Genomic DNA, 18,369 nt, shown 5'->3' on the forward strand with positions numbered 1-18,369 from the left:
TCTACGGACGTAAAAAAACACCCAGTGTCTATGTCAGCAATGCAAGTGTCACAAACTTCAGAAACCTGGTAGGTGGGATTATGCCTGAAATATGTTTAAGAATTCTTACCTTCCAGAGGAAATGTCACACTGTCGCTCATGAAAAAAGCTGTTCTTTTCTTGGAAATTGTATGTCACTTTCCTAGTTCCGTTTTGGATGAAGGGAGATAACTCTACGATTTCCAACACGAAGAGACTCAAGTACGCTCTATCATGATAATAATAATAATAATAATATTAATAATGATAATGATAATGATAATAATGTGCATAGCTTTCGGCCATGGGAGCCGTGTCACTTCACACATGTGAGTGAGTGAGTGAGTGAGTATGGTTTTTCGCTGCTTTTAGCAATATTCCAGCAGAGGAGACCAGAAATGGGCTTCACACATTGTACCCATGTCGGGAATCGAACCCGGGTCTATGGCGTGACGAGAGAACGCTTTAACCACAAGGCTACCCGACTGCCCCTAACACTTGTCAGAGGGATACACAAAGCAAGTGATGTAGACATGTTCTTACTAGTGAAATATGCCACACATGCATCTTTTATTTTTTGCTGTTAATTTAGAAAACAATTCAGATCATCGTTGCAGTAGATAATTAAAGATCCTCTCACTGGATGGTTAACATCATTTTTGAGTACATGCGCGCTGGTTATATACAGCTGGCCTGGGACAGTGCCAGATAAAAACACCCGTTATCTAGAAATTGAATGACTTAACACACCATACCTAGTTGTATCGTTACCTGGACAGTGATAGATAAAGCCCTAAAATGTTTCCAAGACCGAAAACCACGTGGAACTTAAACTGAAAGTAGGACCGTGCTGTTCTTCTTTCTACCCTTCATTCAATTCGTACATGAAATACTTTATGATGACAACACAGAGTATAACATTTGCTACTTATCCTTGAATTACTAAGATTAAATGGGTCATTTAGTAACATATTCAGTTACAACTACTTTAAGGGAGTAACAACGTCTTTAGTATACTGTCACAGTGACGGTTTGATACAGATCCTTATACCGTTGTCAAGTAAGGATTTACATTAATGAAGAGATTAGTGTTACACTCTGGCATACTCAATACAGTGCATCACACGCATGCCTCACACTATCCGCTCACCATAATGACATATGCTACGTTGTCAAGGGAGAGAGAAACAACATCGATCTTTTCGTGTTCACAGAGAGAAAATCAGCCTTCTTGCTAGGAACAATTGAAAGTAATGGAGTATGTTCGATGCGTTTTGATGTGCAATTAGTAATAATCACCTTCAAGACGGCAGTTCGAAACAACAATTGGTTCAAGTTTTCATTTCTGGCAACTTTGTATTATTCGTTACTATATATATACGGTGGATTTCTTCTTCCGTGTAATGTTGCATTGCCTCCAAGGAGTTACTCCGGACGCCCTCCTTGCTTACACTGGCTTTCTTCTTACTTGTACAAGTGCCTACAGATAGGCCTAGACCCCCTCGTGACGTATGACGTGCCTGCTGTGCCCTTACAAACATAGTCTCACACATAGACAGGTTGCCAGATGCAGTTACTCCCCTCATAACATACATTCCCATACAGGAAAAGAAGTGATCTATTACCTCTACACACAATGCCGTTGAAATAGCCAGGGGATGTTGGGAGTGTTCAACACGTGTTCGTGAAACTTGTTCCCGCAGTACACAAGCACGTGCTTTGATAATACACAAAGTGTAATACTGCCGTATGTTTATTAAACGAGTGATCTCTTCACCGGTAAGTAACACATATATATATTTCTGATACGTCATGTGGTAAAGAACGTAATGAAATCGTTATTACTGACTTTATTAACCAAAATCCAAAAATGGAAAATAACAATTGGTTACTCAAACAGAAATTAAAGTTCCAGTATGGGGTCCACACTGTGAAGGCACATACTAGTACCATTAATCGTCAGTTCACTGCAAAGCGTGCTGTCTGAAAAAAAGACGTTTCATTGCATACGTGTATTATTCATGGTGATATTTGTTTGATTTGACATACACTCATTTTTATTAAATGTGTTTCACCTGTTCTTCAAATATTTTAAAGCAAGTCTTGAAAGTGAAACTAGCATCATTGTTTGTATACACAATTTGGACCTCCAGAACGTTCTAAAATATTCTTTGGATCCAGGCCTTCCGCCATACCATTAAAACATTTTACTATCAACCGGATATCCAGATGATCATCTAAAACTTGACTGACAAAAAAATCAAATACACACAATTCAACTTCCTGCTTTACAGTGTGTAATGCAATTTGAATGTAAACATTTTATTTATATTCCTAACTGAATACATTTCAACGTTCCTTTTGTTTGCAAAATAATGATTTGGGTCACAATGGAGTAGCAATACCTATGTAATGTTCTGGTATAGTATTAATTGTGGACACGAGGGATGCATAGTGTGCTGTAATGTGTGTGCGAGTTTATGTACTCCGAGCCGGAAGTCGAGGCGTACATAGCCTCGCTCACAGTGTACAGCAACACTGTCTATATACGCCGAGGGACCGGTTGACAACGAATTTATTTTACCGCCCCCATATCTCTGTATCAGTATGGCTAACTATTGATAGCTAGCAGGCGGCGCAAATTCATTCAGATTTATAACCCTTGTATTAAAATCGGATATGATCGCTTGAGTTCTCTGAACTGCATTTCATTGGTGTTCAGTTTGATATAATAGTATTATGTCATTGTATTCGCATTTGTAAGAAATTTGGCATTCACAGCTACGTACATCAACTTTGTACCTTATCTGTCTGCGTGGTACATGGGGAAAATTGCCAATTCAGTAACCAATCGAAAAAGAGTATCTTTATGCAAAGTAGGATAAACTGTATATGTCAATTACAAGGCTTTCTGTACTGGGATTCAACACAGGATCCCTGGTACCAAAGTCTGTCGTGATCGCACGGCTGGATGTCATCGTTACCATCGTAAAAAAATATTCACTCATTCACTAATTCATAGATATTCCTATTGGTATTGATTAATAGTACGTATAAAGTAGGAACTGTTAGCGCTTATAGACGACCAAACAAATTGAACATTTATGCAATTTTCCGAGGTGACCTGTTTGTTCATTCTCATACTTGATGCAAGTTGTTGTTTGTTGAATTTCCCCCGTTTGACATACACATGCAATATTTTCCAGCCCGATGTGATGGTAGGAACTTGTCAACTGTATGCTATATTTTATGTGCTGATGCTTGGATATTCGACGTTAAAGACAAAATTTAAAAAATCCAATTTGCATAAGGAAATGTCATTGTTCACCGAATTTGTTGTAGGCCCCCTACAAATAGTCAAGACTGTCGTTAGAAAGTTAACTGCTCTTTCATAACTTTCTCAGTGTTGTGCCTACATGTATAACATAAATACCTTTGTGTCTATATGTCTCTTTCATACGAAGGCAGGACCCTCCACTTCTAACCTGACTCGCAGTATATCATATACAAACATAGTTTGTCCAAGGGAAGCTCTAGACAATACAAAACAGGCGCATACGTTTAGGCAGATTTACAGACTTTCTTGTGGACTTTCCAGGCTCTCCTCTGACATGCTTTGCCACAGTAGAACACCAGGAGACATTTGGAACATCTCTTACAGTTTTCTGAGATCTTGCCACAGCTGTCACAAACTTCACCAGGCCTGGCGGCTAACGAACCAGAACTCGCTCCACTGACCGGGGGAAATTGCCCTGATGTCCATATGTCGGGAACACCTAAAACAACGACATTTATGAAGAACTGTGGACTATACCTTAGCAACGCAGATAGGAGAAGCACCTGCTGCATAAATAGTTCGTAACTCAGCCCATTACTCATTTTCCTATGTACTTACACAGAGAATTAACCATTTGGACCAACTCCGTATCACAGTTCAAAGTAACCAGGTCCGTGTAGGGATACCTCCCTCTCAGGATAGTTCTCGTAATCCATCTCCTGTCCTCAGACTGATCTTGAATCATTCGGTGGGAGTTTACTTCTAGAATCCTCATCAACAAAGCATATCCCTGTCAGAGATAAAGCATACAACGCTGCACAACCATCCATTTTAATCATAAAAGTAATGATGATGATGATGATGATGATGATGTGCCGATATAAAATTAAGGTTGTCTAATCAAATCTTCCTCAGTAGCGATATGCGATAAGGTTTGTATAGTCACACATTTTCCCTATTGTCCTCACTGCATAATAGAATGATGTGGGTCATTGTTCACAAAATCAATCCCTGGATTGTCTGGTTGAGACTTATTCACAGGCAGCGGGCATGTAGCTGGGCGAGCAAATAGCTGAATATTGCTGAGTGTGGTGTTAAACAACAAAAACAAAAAGAAGAAAATAAGTGCAGAATAGGTAAGTTTATATTTGATCACAAGGTTTATGTATATAAAACAGCAAGAATGAAACAGCCTGAAATAATCAACCAGATTACAGTACCTCTTGTTGTTCTTATAAGTAATGTTTACCTCGCTAAGGCGTTGAGAAGATAGGTCCATTTCCCCACATGTCTTCTTGATGTCTTCCCAAGGCATGATTTCTTCATTCGTTATTTTCGTTTGGGTAACCAAAACCTCGGCTATGTCAAAATCGAAAAACGTCAAAAATAGAGTTGGTCTGTCCTCGTGGATCTTAAGACCTTCCAAACGAAGCATGTTGCTTGCTCTCGTGGCAGGATGTGAGTGACTTGGAGCTCTGAGTGTGATGTTTGTTGGCACCTATGAAAACAACAAGCAAATGCTGGATTAAAGGTCTAGTATTTAAATTGATATTCAAATGCATATATTGAAGGAAAGATGACTTCTCTTGAGAGACGACAGTATCCTTATCTCACTTATTATATCTTTTATCCCGTTATAACAATGTATCTTACAGTTAAATCAGTTTTTATTTCACAAACAACTGGCATTTACTATCAAAATGTTTGAATAGTGTGTACTGTGTATTTACATTTCGCTGACTACTAAACTACCGACCCGTGAAGATCCGGGAGAGAATAGGTCTTCAGCAACCAATGCTTGCCGTAAAAAGCGACTATGCTTGTGGTAAGAGGCGTCTAACGGGATCGGGTGGTCAGGCTTGCTGACTTGGTTGATGCATGTCATCGATCCCAATTGCGTGGAACGATGCTCATGATATTAATCACTGGATTGTCTGTCCCAGCCTCGATTATTTACAGACCGCCGTCATATTGCTGGAATATTGCTGAGTGTGGCGTTAAACAACAAACCAAACCACCAACCAACTAAACTACCAAAATGGTGTACCAAAAGATACATGTTTAATCACACAAATATTAGACCTACCCCTGATGAAAACGGGACTGTTATCAAGATCTGCTCCACAAGAAATCTAAGCTGATGTATGGGCGAAGGATTCCCTGCAGACACCTGGCACATGCTTGCAACATACGTCTCTAATGTTTCTTTTCCGGTTTTCGAGAGAGGAAAGTTGGGCAGATCAGCTGCAGAGTTTGTGTTGAGCTTGTTCCAGGGCAAAACACGTTCACCCATGGTCACATCAGCATCCTTGACAAGACAAGCTTCAATCCACCCTCTCTTCCTTGACAGCTTAATGTTGCTCCTGTTTAAAGCAATTCCGCATGAAAGCCTTAGCGTTTCACTAAAGCTTGAATATCTGAAGCATGAAAAGTACAATATTCAGTAAAATATCGACAAAAGCGTAATCGTCTAAGATCTACATCAATTTGGGCTTTAATTCACCATCAAGCTGACACGAGATGACAAAACTAAAATACCGTTCAAGAGATAAGGATTTTGATGACCAATGAAATCTTCATAGTGTTGACGTTATATATTTCGAGCGCATAGGAAGGAATACAGTTAAGTATGCTCACATAAACTTTATTTAAACTTCTGAAACTCGTTCCGTACGTACACCTGTCACACATATGGTAGCTCAAAGGTTTTAACACGTTTTGACATGACATTTTATGATATGTCAGGCTTTCCCGACAGGTTAAAAGTGTGTTAAAAGTTTGTTAAAAATTCAGTTTACCAATGAATAAACTCAAAACAAAAGGTTACCCATTCTGACTGTTCTGTAGTTCTACAACATATGGGTCTCCATCAACACGATCCATGCGGCACGTCCCTTCCTTCAGGCATTCTGGGTCTGTTGTGATGGTCACAAGGTAATGATCTGTGTACTCAGTCACCGTCTGTGCATCAACACGTGTACACGTTAGTTTACGTACTCATGACAATCTACGGTTCGGTTTTCCTATTAATAACGAGGTCTGCGATAATTTGAAACAACAATAACAGAATACTGTATGACGAGAATAAGATAATATGAGTGATGTTTCAATGACAGCATTTATTCAGCAACACTTAAGGCTTTTCTCCCACATAAAGCTGACAAGTGACAAAATAACTGAAATAATTTTCAAAGCGGCGTTAGACCAAACTCATCCACTCCAATCCGCAGCATTTCCGTTGGTCATTCTAAAGCTGAGAAACTGTTTGAGCTCGAGATAAGTTTGGTAAATATTATTTTCGTTGCATGAAAACACGTTTCTCAACCATGTTCGTTTGTTGGTTTGTTGTTTAACGCCGCACTCAGCAATATTCCAGCGGTCTGTACAAAATTGAATCTGGACCAGACAATCCAGTGAGTGATATCATGAGCATCGATCTTCACAATGTGGGATCGATGACGTGCATCAACCAAGTCAGCGAGGCTGACAAGCATAGTCGCATTTTACGGCAAGCATGGGTTGCTGAAGACCTATTCTTCCCCGGATCTTCACTGGTATTCTCATCCATGTACGATTGTTGGCAAGTTTGTGCATAGGATAATATTTTAAAACCTCAATGCATTATGATTAAACAATATGTACTTACACTCCTCTTTTTCGCGTCTGGGGGATGGGTTAACAAGTTGGCGTCTTGTATTTATGAAAAGTAGAAACATAATGTTATTCATTACAAGCTACTGGGTAATATGCATATCTTGCAAACTTTTGTGGAGGGCATTATTTGCCGACAAAAAGTCATGTTTCGTTATATCAGTAATTCAATTCCTGATATCTTGAAACTAAATACAGATATCAATAATTAATTTTTGATATCTTCAGTTGTTGCCATTATTGAAGACTTCCGCTTATTAGCAGATATCATCAAGTACTTCTGGCCCATTTCTGGTGTCCCCCGCCGTGATATTGCTGAAATATTGCTCAAAGCGGCGTAAAACCATACTCAGGTCAAGTACTTCTGTCTGTTAAGTACTGTGGGTTATGTTTCTAACTATTGCGGAAGATTTCTTCTCACTACGGAGACCATGTTTTCAAATTGATCACTGCTGTCATAGTCAGTCCCCTCAACTCCTTCGCGAATTGCTTGGCGTGCTGTTGAAACTAGTTCCTGCACAAGTTGGACATGGTTTTGCCGCCATTTTGGAACTGGAAGAATTTATGGATATGTAGCCAGACCGGAAGTATTTGAAGGTATCTCTAAATCATTTCTCACACTTTTTGGGACCGGAATAATCTTTTGCCGTTCCTTCATGTCACTTAAATTATATTGCAGATATCAACAATTGATATTAAGATATCTTCAAAATTATTAATGATATCTTGAATATAATTAAAGATATCTCAAATTGAATTGAAGATATCTAAAACGAATTAATGATATCTGTAATGCATCTTATTTCAAAATATCTTGAATTGAATTTAGGATATTTTGAATTAAATTCTAATATGATTATGTACAGCAGGATGGTAATTGTTTCATGATATTTTAAATACTTTAAGAGAAATCACGAAATAGTTTGTTGATATCACAGTAGCATTTAAGATATCAGTTATTGTAGTTTGGAAATCAGAATTGAATTCAAGATATCTTTAATTATTTTTTGATATCTTTAAATAAAATAGCGATATCTTTAAAACAATTGAAGATATCAGTAATTCGAATTCCGTGATAAACGTGAAAACGGCTTGCCATACCTGCGACGTGAGAGAAGATTGATATCATCTTGCCGTATTACTTTCAACGTAGATGTATTCAAATATTAGACAAGTTTAAAGAAACTATTTCACCCCGAATTGATGGGGATGCGCCATCTTGCATGACCGTAAGGAAAGAACGATGTTACCACGGATTCGTTAGATGAAGGGAAAGGTAATTAGAATCATTTTGTGCCGTGACGTCAGTCCATTATGACGTAACTAAAAAAATGCACTTTATCGGAAGATAACGTAAAGATGGCGCCTTTGAACTTTTTAGTAAAGATTTTTAGAATATTTCTCATTGTGTAAATAACATCATTCGAATCGAGTTGTCAGTAGCACTGTAGTCAGTGCAACGTCTACTCTACTCCCGATAGACACAACTATATTTCACGAAGCATGAGTAATGCATAGACGCATGGATACGTATCTCCAATTGTGCTTTCAACATATTTTACTTTTGCAGTTGCCTGTTATCAGAATAACTGTTAACATAGAATAACTTGGTAAAGTTTGTGTGTGCAAATGCTTTCAGGAACATGATCTTCGAACCGGCATCATGTCGTTTTTTATCATCGATATTGGAGAAATCTGACAGCGGATGTCTCCAGTTGTGATGATAACACTTAATCTATTTTGAGATGCTTCCATTTTTGTGTCGCAAGAGAATCGGGGATTTCTTTTACAAACTATTCTGCCTCCGGTGATATCAAAAACAAAATTTAATCGATGTTGCTCTCATCAAATTAAAAAATGTGTTTTGAACCTGTGACATATACAAATCAAGTGTTTGTTTGTTGCAAACGCTAGAATTACCTTTAGCAATATTCTGAATCCTTTTCAGAATCTTGTCCGTTCCTCTTTTGACACACATCTTCTTAACTACTGAGGGACCTTGACTGTCTAAGCCTTGATAATTTTCAATTTTTTCAAGTGCTTCAGACACTGCATCTGATGCTGAAATATATACCAATGAATTCCTAGGTACAAATTTGGATTGGTGAGAGACTGTGGTTGCTTTAGGTAAATAATCTGTTCCCGAAAATAATTTGTTCTCATTTTGTACAAAACAGAACAAATTATTTGAAATACATGCTGCATGTTCTGAAAAAAAATAATGTTTTGTTGGTCCCCAAAAAGTGTCCCTTCCTCAGATGTGTGAGTACGTTGTTAAGCACATAGTCACACACATACGATTCAGTTGTTTGTTCACTCCAAGAAACGTTTCGTCTTTGACTATACATTAATTTGATATGAGTAAGCAGTATTTGATTATTTCAAAGGTTTGAGAGATGTTGAGTGAAGGTTAAGGTAGATATATTTTAAACTAAACTTTTAAGGATCACATACCGTCTTCAGCAAGAGTTAGTGCTGTCAGATTCTCCTGCTCCCGAGCTGTTTTCCATTTCAAAGTCAACTTTGAACGTATGTGTGCAAACTGAGTCAGCAGGAGATTCCTGATGAAAGAAGTGACTTGTTAATGGTCACTTTGAAGCAAATCCCTGCCCTAACGAATCATGGACTAATGTGTCTGAGTGGGGTTTCCAAATATAAAACTGACGCATAATATCTCAGTGGGCGAGCATAGAACTATAAAACCGAAAACAGTACATGCAGCTACACACGCATGTGTAAGTGGAATAATCTTGACTATAATGCCTCATCTCCTAGAAATATTACTACGCACGATTAGTAGTCGAGACTGTTTTTTCTCTAATACTCGCGTTAACATTTAAAGTGAAGTAACTAGGAACATATGTTCTTTTTAAATGGTCGATCGTATGTTCTGTAAATCTCGTATAACAGTCAGTTTGTTCAAACATGAAGTTTATAAACATGACATATATGCTACATTTATTCTGTAAACAAAGAAATTTTTATTACTTACTCATGTCCAAGTGAGATGTCTTCTGCTAGGTGCAAACCAAACACCGTTGGATACATCAAAATTGGCACATCAAAGAAGTAACGAAGAAAGATTTCCACTGAAATGTAGCCCTCTAATTTCGCGAAGTTAAAGCTCTCTGTCCTTACCAGTCCATTAGGCCTGAACGAAAACGAAACCATAAACAGGTTACACAGAGAGATATTAGAGTGAGTGAGTGAGTGAGTGAGTGAGTGTGTGTGTGTGTGTGTGTGTGTGTGTGTGTGTGTGTGTGTGTGTGTGTGTGTGTGTGTGTGTGTGTGTGTCTGTCTGTCTCTGTGTGTGTATGTGTGTCTGTCTGTCTGTCTGTGACGCCACGTTGAACCGGAAAACCCAGATGACACAGGTATTTAGACCTGTACCACAACCGACTACGGCTATGGTGCTTACCATTTTAGACAAATAATCAGGGCGAACCATGATTCGAGCCGATGACCACAAATTTCTGGCACGGCTAAGGGACACAAATGTGCACAGCGAAACGTGGTGCCACCCGTCAGATGTTATGATACATTATCTTAATTTGCTTTTCATTAATGGTTGGTACTATTGTGATCTGTTCTTCGGATATACTTGCATGCTTCATTATCTTTATTTCATTAATGGTTGTTACTATAGTGATTTGACAACACTGTTTTATTGAATTGGAGTTCTTCGGGTATACTTGCGATTTCAATCTGTCGCGAGAACAACTCAGTACAGATATCAGACCAATTTTATCTGCTAAATTTGACGTGTCGATGAAGTCAAATCGGAGATCTTCCGGGAGGTCCGTCTCACATACTGCTGTTGCCTCTCCATGCCACATATAGATCTGCAAAACAATACATCATAAACTGAAAATAAACATTATAAATACCAATGCACTCAATATGATACATAAGGAGCTTTTGTCGTGTGCGTGCGTGCGTCTGTGTGGGAGGGGGGGTTGAGAGGAAATATTATTTTCAGTCAGACTTTGAAGACATAGATTTCTTGTCTATGAAAGTAGTCAGTTGTGTTTAACGCCGCTTTTAACAGTATTCCAGTCACATCACGGCGTGTCAGTAATGTGGGAGGAAAGCCCCAAGTGATGCAGGTCTTACACGTTTACCACTTTGGTGAAACCCACGAGCACGGGTATGGTGCTGACAAACCTAGAAACGTAATCGGGGCGAACCGGGAATCGAACAAACAACCATAGGTTTCGGGCGTGCTCATGGGACGCAACTCCCGTACCCCAGTCTATGAAAGGAAAAGTCATACAATTTAAATATACATTTTGTAAACTCGAAAATGGTTTATCCTTTCATTCTGTGTACTGTTTGTACCTTGATAGCACAGTCATCTTTCATTGCTGCCTGGAAACTTTCCACCCACTTCTTCAGTATTTCCAAGCAGAGAGAGGCAAGGGTCACCGTACGCCCATCGTATCTAGGTGTGAGTACAGTTCATGTAAACGTGAAGATATACAAAGCAACGAGAACTTTGTATACACGACCGTGTTAAGGCATAGCAATGAAAGTTTATCTGAACATATATTGCATATTGTGTCTGAAAATCAACTGACTTAACCCCAGCAAAAGGGCTAAAGTATTTCGTTTGAACCTTGTTTATGTTGCAATATATTAAGTGAGTGAGTGAGTGAGTATGGTTTTACGCCGCATTTAGAAATATTCCAGCAATATCGCGGCGGGGGACACCAGAAATGGGCTTCACACATTGTACCCATATCGATAATCGAACCAGGGTGTTCGGCGTGACGAGCGAACGCTTTAACCACTAGGCTACCAGACCGCCCCCATTATATTAAGCGAAACCTGCCTGTAGGCGTGAAAACAACAAACTGAGCAATTATGTTTCTCTACCTGTGTAGTTCCAGGTCAAAATTGTAACAAAAGAATGGACAGCAGTCATCTGTGACTGCCCAAATATTACATCCGGGTCTCAAAAGCGTAATGTTGCCCTTGAAACTATCCACCATCAGTTCAGACGACAGCGATTTTGAATTGACCCTCATAACCCCAGTTGAAATGAAGTCCCGGATCTCTTGGTGGTACCTGCACAGATTAAAGAAGCATGAACTAGCATAAGGGTTTGTTGGAAGGAATTATTCTTGATGAAAGTATTCCCTACCAAAAGGCAGTGGTGCTGTCGTTATCGTGCGTATCGTTACTCAGAGAGTGAGATTGTTCAGAGAAGTTGCGACCCTAGTTGGATACTAGTTTACACAAACATTAATATTTTAAATAAAGTTGATTAATTAATAAATGTTCATTTATTGTTTGGGGGCATGTTGGTCGTCTATTTTCATTTGGCATTTTCAATATTTTAACAACATACTGAGATCATTTCAATTGCAAATGGTCAAACTATCAGCGCTAAAACAAACATACAAACTTCAGAGTTGTACCTTCAGTGCTACATAAGATGATGACGAACATTCGTTTGATTTGGGTTTTTTATAGTTTGATTGATTCTCACCCCTTCATGTTCACGTTTTACATCTTAAACCTCATTTCTGTAATGGAGAAATCATGAGAATCAACATATTCGAGTAATACCTCAGACTTAAACCGTGTCATGGTTGAATAATGACCTATAGTTGTGTGGTTGTTTGTGGTTTGGAAAGTATTTTGTACCCTCCTCTCTTTATTACGGTTGTAAAAGACTGCAGCGTGTGTCATTCTTCAGTAACTTCGACACACATATATGTCGATAGTCATCATTAACTGAGCCAGAGGTTAAATATAACTGACCCAGAACTATTACTCGAGAAAATATGGTTACAAAAGTCGATGATTCGATAGATTATACTTTCTTTCATGCAGATTATAATATCATCTTTTTAGGCTTTGGTACTAATACGTTTCCATAAAACGCTTAGCGTTCTGGAATGTAAAGATGTGATAGGAGCGATTTTAGAATTAACAAAACATGACTGTTATATTGAAGTTACATTGAACTCCGATCAGCAATTGACTCCGAACTTAATGGAAAGAGGCGTAGTCCGTGTGGTAATAATCAGATAATATACCTGTCCTTGAGCCGAGGTACTTTATCAAGCCGACCACATTGGGCACTGACTCTAGCTGCCATCAGGTCTACTGCTGTCTGTGGTAAGTCAACTTTAGGACTAATCAATGTCCCCGTTGTCCGATCCATGGTTACCACTGGCAAATCCTTTCTGCACATCGTGCCATGGTATTCCAATCTCGTATCTGTCATTTGTTTACCATTAATGTCAGCTTCCTCCATACCAAGAAGAGCCCTTTTGATGGAAACTTCACTTTTCAAATTTCCAAAATATACCCCGTTATTGCCTGACTGGACTGACGCCAATTCCTTCATCACTTTTTTTAGCCTCTGCAGGTGTTCTTGTGACAAAAGGGCGTCGTACCAGACCGCCCACAGAAACTTCATATCTTCAGAGTTGTTTGGATCAATTGTTCCAGCGAGGTAGAGTAAAATCAGATCGCGCCCCAAGATACTGTCTTCAATGTCATTGAGGTGGATGTTGATTCTCTGATTCTTTGATTTTGTGGTCCCTCTTGTCTGAAGTATGTGCATGGTATGCAGGACGTTCCTGACGTCACCACACCCCAGTAACAGCATGTCACACTCCCTACCAACATGACATCCAAGCGTCACATCAACTGATCGTGTGTTTCCAATCGGAAAATACACCGACGATTGTTCCTTGTTAGTCGCCTCCATATTGCTGTAACAAATACGATAAAATGTAATACGGGATATTTCAATAATGGATGTAGAGATTGGTTGGATACTAGAGCTTCTTATATAGTGTACAAGTCATGAAGACTTTACATCTATTAGCAAATGTCTTCTGACGTTTTCTGAGAAAACTATGAAATGCTGGACTTCCTCATTGATAGCATTTATGTGAGATTAAGACATATAGACAAGAAGTAGACACCCCAATAGGCACAAAGTGTGATCCTCTCCTTGTATATCGGTTTCTTTATGCTTATAGATCGGACATTCAGCTCGTATTGGCAAAATAAAAACAAGGGAATTTGGCAAAGCAGTTGAACTAAACCTTCAGGTATATCGATTATCATTCAATAAGTGATAGAAACATCACCACAAGACTGCGGAGTGAGGTGAGGTGAACTGTGGTTTGACGTCGCATTGAAGAATATTGCATTTATACAGCGACGTTCTTGGACTAGTCCGATCTTTTTAGTGTTCCCCCACTGAGAAACCATTTAACATGGATACTCCACTCAGGTTCACTAAACTAACTCTACAACGACCTGACCTTGTTGAATCCCCTTAATGCCGAGTGCCAGGCAAAGTAACAACAAGTTTTGTTTGTTTTTTTAACGCCGCACTCACCAATATTCCAGCTATATGACGGTGGTCTGTAAATAATCGAATCTGGAGTAGACAATCCAGTGAGTGACATCATGAGCATCGATCCACGCAATAGGGATACGATGACATGCATCAACCAAGTCAGCGAGCCTGACCACCCGATCCCGTTAGTCGCCTCTTACCACAAGCATAGTCACCTTTTACGACAAGCTTGGGTTGCTGAAGACCTATTCTACCCGGATCCGTTACATGATGAAATCTTTCAAACACGATTGTACTTAGAGTAATGATACCAGGAGTTTGCGAAACTCGATACAATGCAAACTATCAATATTGAATGCACTTCGCTTAGTACTTTTTCTTCACGAACGTTTTCATGAAGTTATACGTGAAACTTGTACAATAATGCATACATGAATAAGGGAGTGATTGATTGGAATATAACTTCAGCGTAAGCTTTTCGTTTCCAGATGAATGTATACTGACCTATACCCGAGTAACTCGAAGAATATATACTTCTCCTTACTTTAAAATTATCATCAGCAATATTTCCAAAGATGTTTCCCAACAGGGATAGGAAAGACATACATAAAATACGTTCAAATCAAACCTTTAACAGGGATTTCTCTTTACAACGAAGTCGGATCCCACGAAATACTAAGAGAAACACGCAATGGAGCATCAATGTCTACGACAGTTGGGCCTGTGCTAGAAACACGCGTGTGAAAACGTATGGTACTACACACAGGAGAAGTATGCCTATGTTGTTCCATTAACAAAGGACATAACTGCTGTAGAATTCGACTTCTGGATGTGTCGATACATATGTGAGGTACGTCGCCAAGATGGAAGTCCATACCCTGCCATGTCCTTGAAGAACCTATGTCTTGGAATTCTGCGTTACCTCAAAGAAGAGTACAAGCGATTTGACTTGAATTTCATGGATACAGATAAAATGCGCATTTTGCCGGGTTGAGAGAACACTTGATGGCCAAATGAAGAAACTGAATTCGGAAGGTGTAGGAAATGTAGTTAAACAGGCCGAGCCCATTTCACCACTGGAAGAAGAGAAAGTGTGGGAGACTGGTACATTCGGTATTGACAATTCTGAATCACTGTTCAACACAGTGTATTTCTACAACTGCAAGACATTTGGATTAAGGGCGGCTGATGAACATTCTACACTACGTGTAGATCAGTGTGTTTTCGGCAAAGGGACGAGGGAGAATTTGTAGATTTCCTGGGAGGAACTTTCAAGAATAACCAAGGTGGCAAGGTTCCATTCAGGTAAGAACTTTGAAATTAGTTTATAAAATTCTAGTGTCTCATATCGCGAGATATTTCGCCAGCCATAACTATTTCCAACACACTGTCCGACACAAATACGGCAGAAATATGGAGATTTTCATTATTTTGGTTTATTTTAATGCTAATTTACAATATCTTTCCAGTTTCATGTTTACATGTCTTGCACGTAATACCACATTGTGTCAACTGATTCATGTAGCTGTCTAAATAACGCTTACTATGTATTTTCAGACGTGTTCGCCAATACGTCCAAGAGTCAAACCCAAGATGCTATTGTAAAAGTGCTTCGAGAATACATGGAATCCATCCCCCTAGGAGGACCGTTCTATCGACGACCTTTGTCAGCACGTGACGGAGAAAACGTGAGGTATTCTCACCAGAAGGTTGGCGTGCACACGTTTGAGAAGCTGTTTAAGAAAATATGCGACAAAGCTGGTATAACAGGACACCACACTGGTCATTCTGGCAAGGTTAATATTATTACATTGACATCTCATTTAACCGTTGTACTGCTGAAATAATCTTTAGTGCGACGTAAAACTCCAACTCCTCCTCCACTCCTCCGTTGAATACATTTTACTCTGAATTTAATAAGGGTAAATCAGACTTCAGCATGACAAGGACTAAAAATGTATTTGCATGATCGTATTATATAGCGCCATAAATGCGTATATGTCCATTTTTCAAATTAATCTTAGTGTTCCAGGTAAGAACAGCAACTCGCCTGTTCCACAACAAAGTGGACGAACAGCTGGTTCAAGAAAGGACGGGCCACAGACGTCTACCTGTGAGAGCGTACAAGCGCACGAGCGAAACACAGCAGAAGGGAATATCGGATCTCCACCAGCCGCCAAAGCCCAAGGAATCAAAGATTGAACCGAAGACATCGCCTCCCAAGTCTCCAGGTGCAACATGCACTTTGCCTGACAAGTCGGATGCAAAGCCTGTTACCATTAAATGTACGAAACGGAACGGTGACAGTTTTGAAATTATGTTCTAATTTTGGGACAATGCTGATAAAAACCTTGATGACCTTTTCTGTTGTTTTTTTACACAAAATAGGAATGGTCAAAAGTGGAGTGATATCGCTGATATCACTACACTTTTGGGAATGTATTGGGAAATGAACCTACAGTTTTAACAAAAGAAACCATGGCAACGAGACCGGAAGTGGGGTATAACTACAGTTACAGTTACGGATTAATGACGGATAAGTATCAAAACACGAGTGGAGTAGCCATTTGTGAAAATATCTCCTTTTCCTCCGTCACGAGATGAGAGAAACATGATATTTCACGAGACAAATGGATTTTCCTAGTTATTATATACTTTTTGTGCAGCGGAATATTATTTTTTTTTATAACAAATGTAAAACCTTAAAACGTAAATTCGCCCTACCTAACACACAGGAACGCTTCACCAACGCTTGTATTTGAGACTTATAAAGTTGTTTCGTGTTTGCATAATCTTAGATAATATTAACAAAAGTATCGAAAAATATGTAGGGTCACATCGTACATTGAGATATGATTATGTACAAACTCAACTTTAGCATAAAAATATTCTCGAAAACTACGAGACCGCTGTTTGAAGCGAAAGAATACTCGAATAACAAAAATGGTGCTTAGCGAAACGAACGGTCTCGATTGACGAGTTAAATGAGAAATTTACAGTTTATAATGAAACATTGTCGAGAAAACAACAACAGCAAGAAATGATATTAACTGACCATCTGTCATTATTTGCCTTGTCAATTTGGAACAAGGATGTCAGCTGGGTTTTTTGTACGGGCTAGACACTTACGATAAAGGGAGATCATTTGAGGAGGGAGTGTAACTCTTGTAAGACTGCAGTGAAATATCAGATGTTATGTTCACTACAGTGAAATATTAAGAGTTATGATCACTACAATCAAAATATCACGTTTCTCAACTTCAGAAATTTCAGTTTGACTCTGAAGTATATAATAAAAGTAACATTCTGTTTCCAACAACTCAAAAATCTCTCACACACCCCACCACGAATAATAAACAGTGAGAAACCTTCACGCATCCGTCAAGGAAAGAGAAATCATACATGAACGAAAAACCTATATAAAATATTCCGTCAGGGTTGTGTTTAAGTATTACATTTCATTCCAACGGTATTGTCACTAAATGGAATTACCTTGATTCTGAACACATTATCCACACTCAAGCGTCCGTGACAAGACGAACGTACACAATGCCCTCCCACACGCTTCTGGGAACACACCCGTGGGTGAGCGTAGGTCTACTTTCGATATAGGTTTCTTCAAGCTCCTAACAGTGATAGCCCGTTCAGGATGCTCTCTGTACTACCACTGCCACCAGTCACAGCTCCCCATTGTGCTATTCGGCCACAACCATGCATGGATTTAAACTCGCCCCCGATTGACCTATTTGTTTACAAAAATAGAGATGACTACTATCTCCGACTACTGTTATTATAAGCTAACAGTTAAATCACCTTCACCCGTTATCTAGAGATCGACACGTCATACATAGTTGTATTGATACGTGGACAGCGACAGATAAGATTACTTCCAGAAAAGAAACCACGTGGAACTTAAACTGAAAGTAGAACGGTGTTCTTCCTTCTACGCTTTCCTTCAATTCATACATAAAATATAACTAATGACATTACAGAGTATAACATTTCAGGTTACGCCATGAATTTCTAGGCTTGAATCGTGCATAGGTCATGCAATAACATACCACTCTAACGGAGTGACACCCTCTTTATCACACAG

General features: G+C 39.1%; 2 protein-coding genes across 2 annotated transcripts in view; both read right to left on the reverse strand.

The window, feature by feature from the left end:
- Nucleotides 1–130, reverse strand: part of LOC124143028 — a 38,508-nt gene extending 38,378 nt beyond the window's left edge. Inside the window, exon 1 of the mRNA XM_048382435.1 lies at nucleotides 110–130. The gene's annotated coding sequence lies outside the window, so the exon portion shown is untranslated. The remainder of the gene's footprint in view (nucleotides 1–109) is intronic.
- Nucleotides 131–1,853: 1,723 nt separating this feature from the next.
- Nucleotides 1,854–17,973, reverse strand: LOC124143030. Its single transcript, XM_048382432.1, has 14 exons — nucleotides 17,766–17,973; nucleotides 12,991–13,674; nucleotides 11,822–12,013; nucleotides 11,285–11,387; nucleotides 10,643–10,788; nucleotides 9,939–10,097; nucleotides 9,401–9,507; nucleotides 8,867–9,007; nucleotides 6,942–6,985; nucleotides 6,123–6,256; nucleotides 5,382–5,712; nucleotides 4,545–4,793; nucleotides 3,914–4,085; nucleotides 1,854–3,794 (listed from the first exon to the last, which is right to left on the reverse strand). Exons 1-14 carry the CDS (start codon nucleotides 17,780–17,782, stop codon nucleotides 3,580–3,582), a joined length of 2,694 nt encoding a protein of 897 aa, XP_048238389.1. The 5' UTR covers nucleotides 17,783–17,973; the 3' UTR covers nucleotides 1,854–3,579.
- Between the last annotated feature and the right edge of the window lie 396 nt (nucleotides 17,974–18,369).

The sequence above is a fragment of the Haliotis rufescens genome, unplaced genomic scaffold (assembly GCF_023055435.1).
Source record: "Haliotis rufescens isolate VD_foot unplaced genomic scaffold, xgHalRufe1.0.p SCAF_4, whole genome shotgun sequence".
Classification (NCBI taxonomy): Eukaryota; Metazoa; Mollusca; class Gastropoda; order Lepetellida; family Haliotidae; genus Haliotis; species Haliotis rufescens.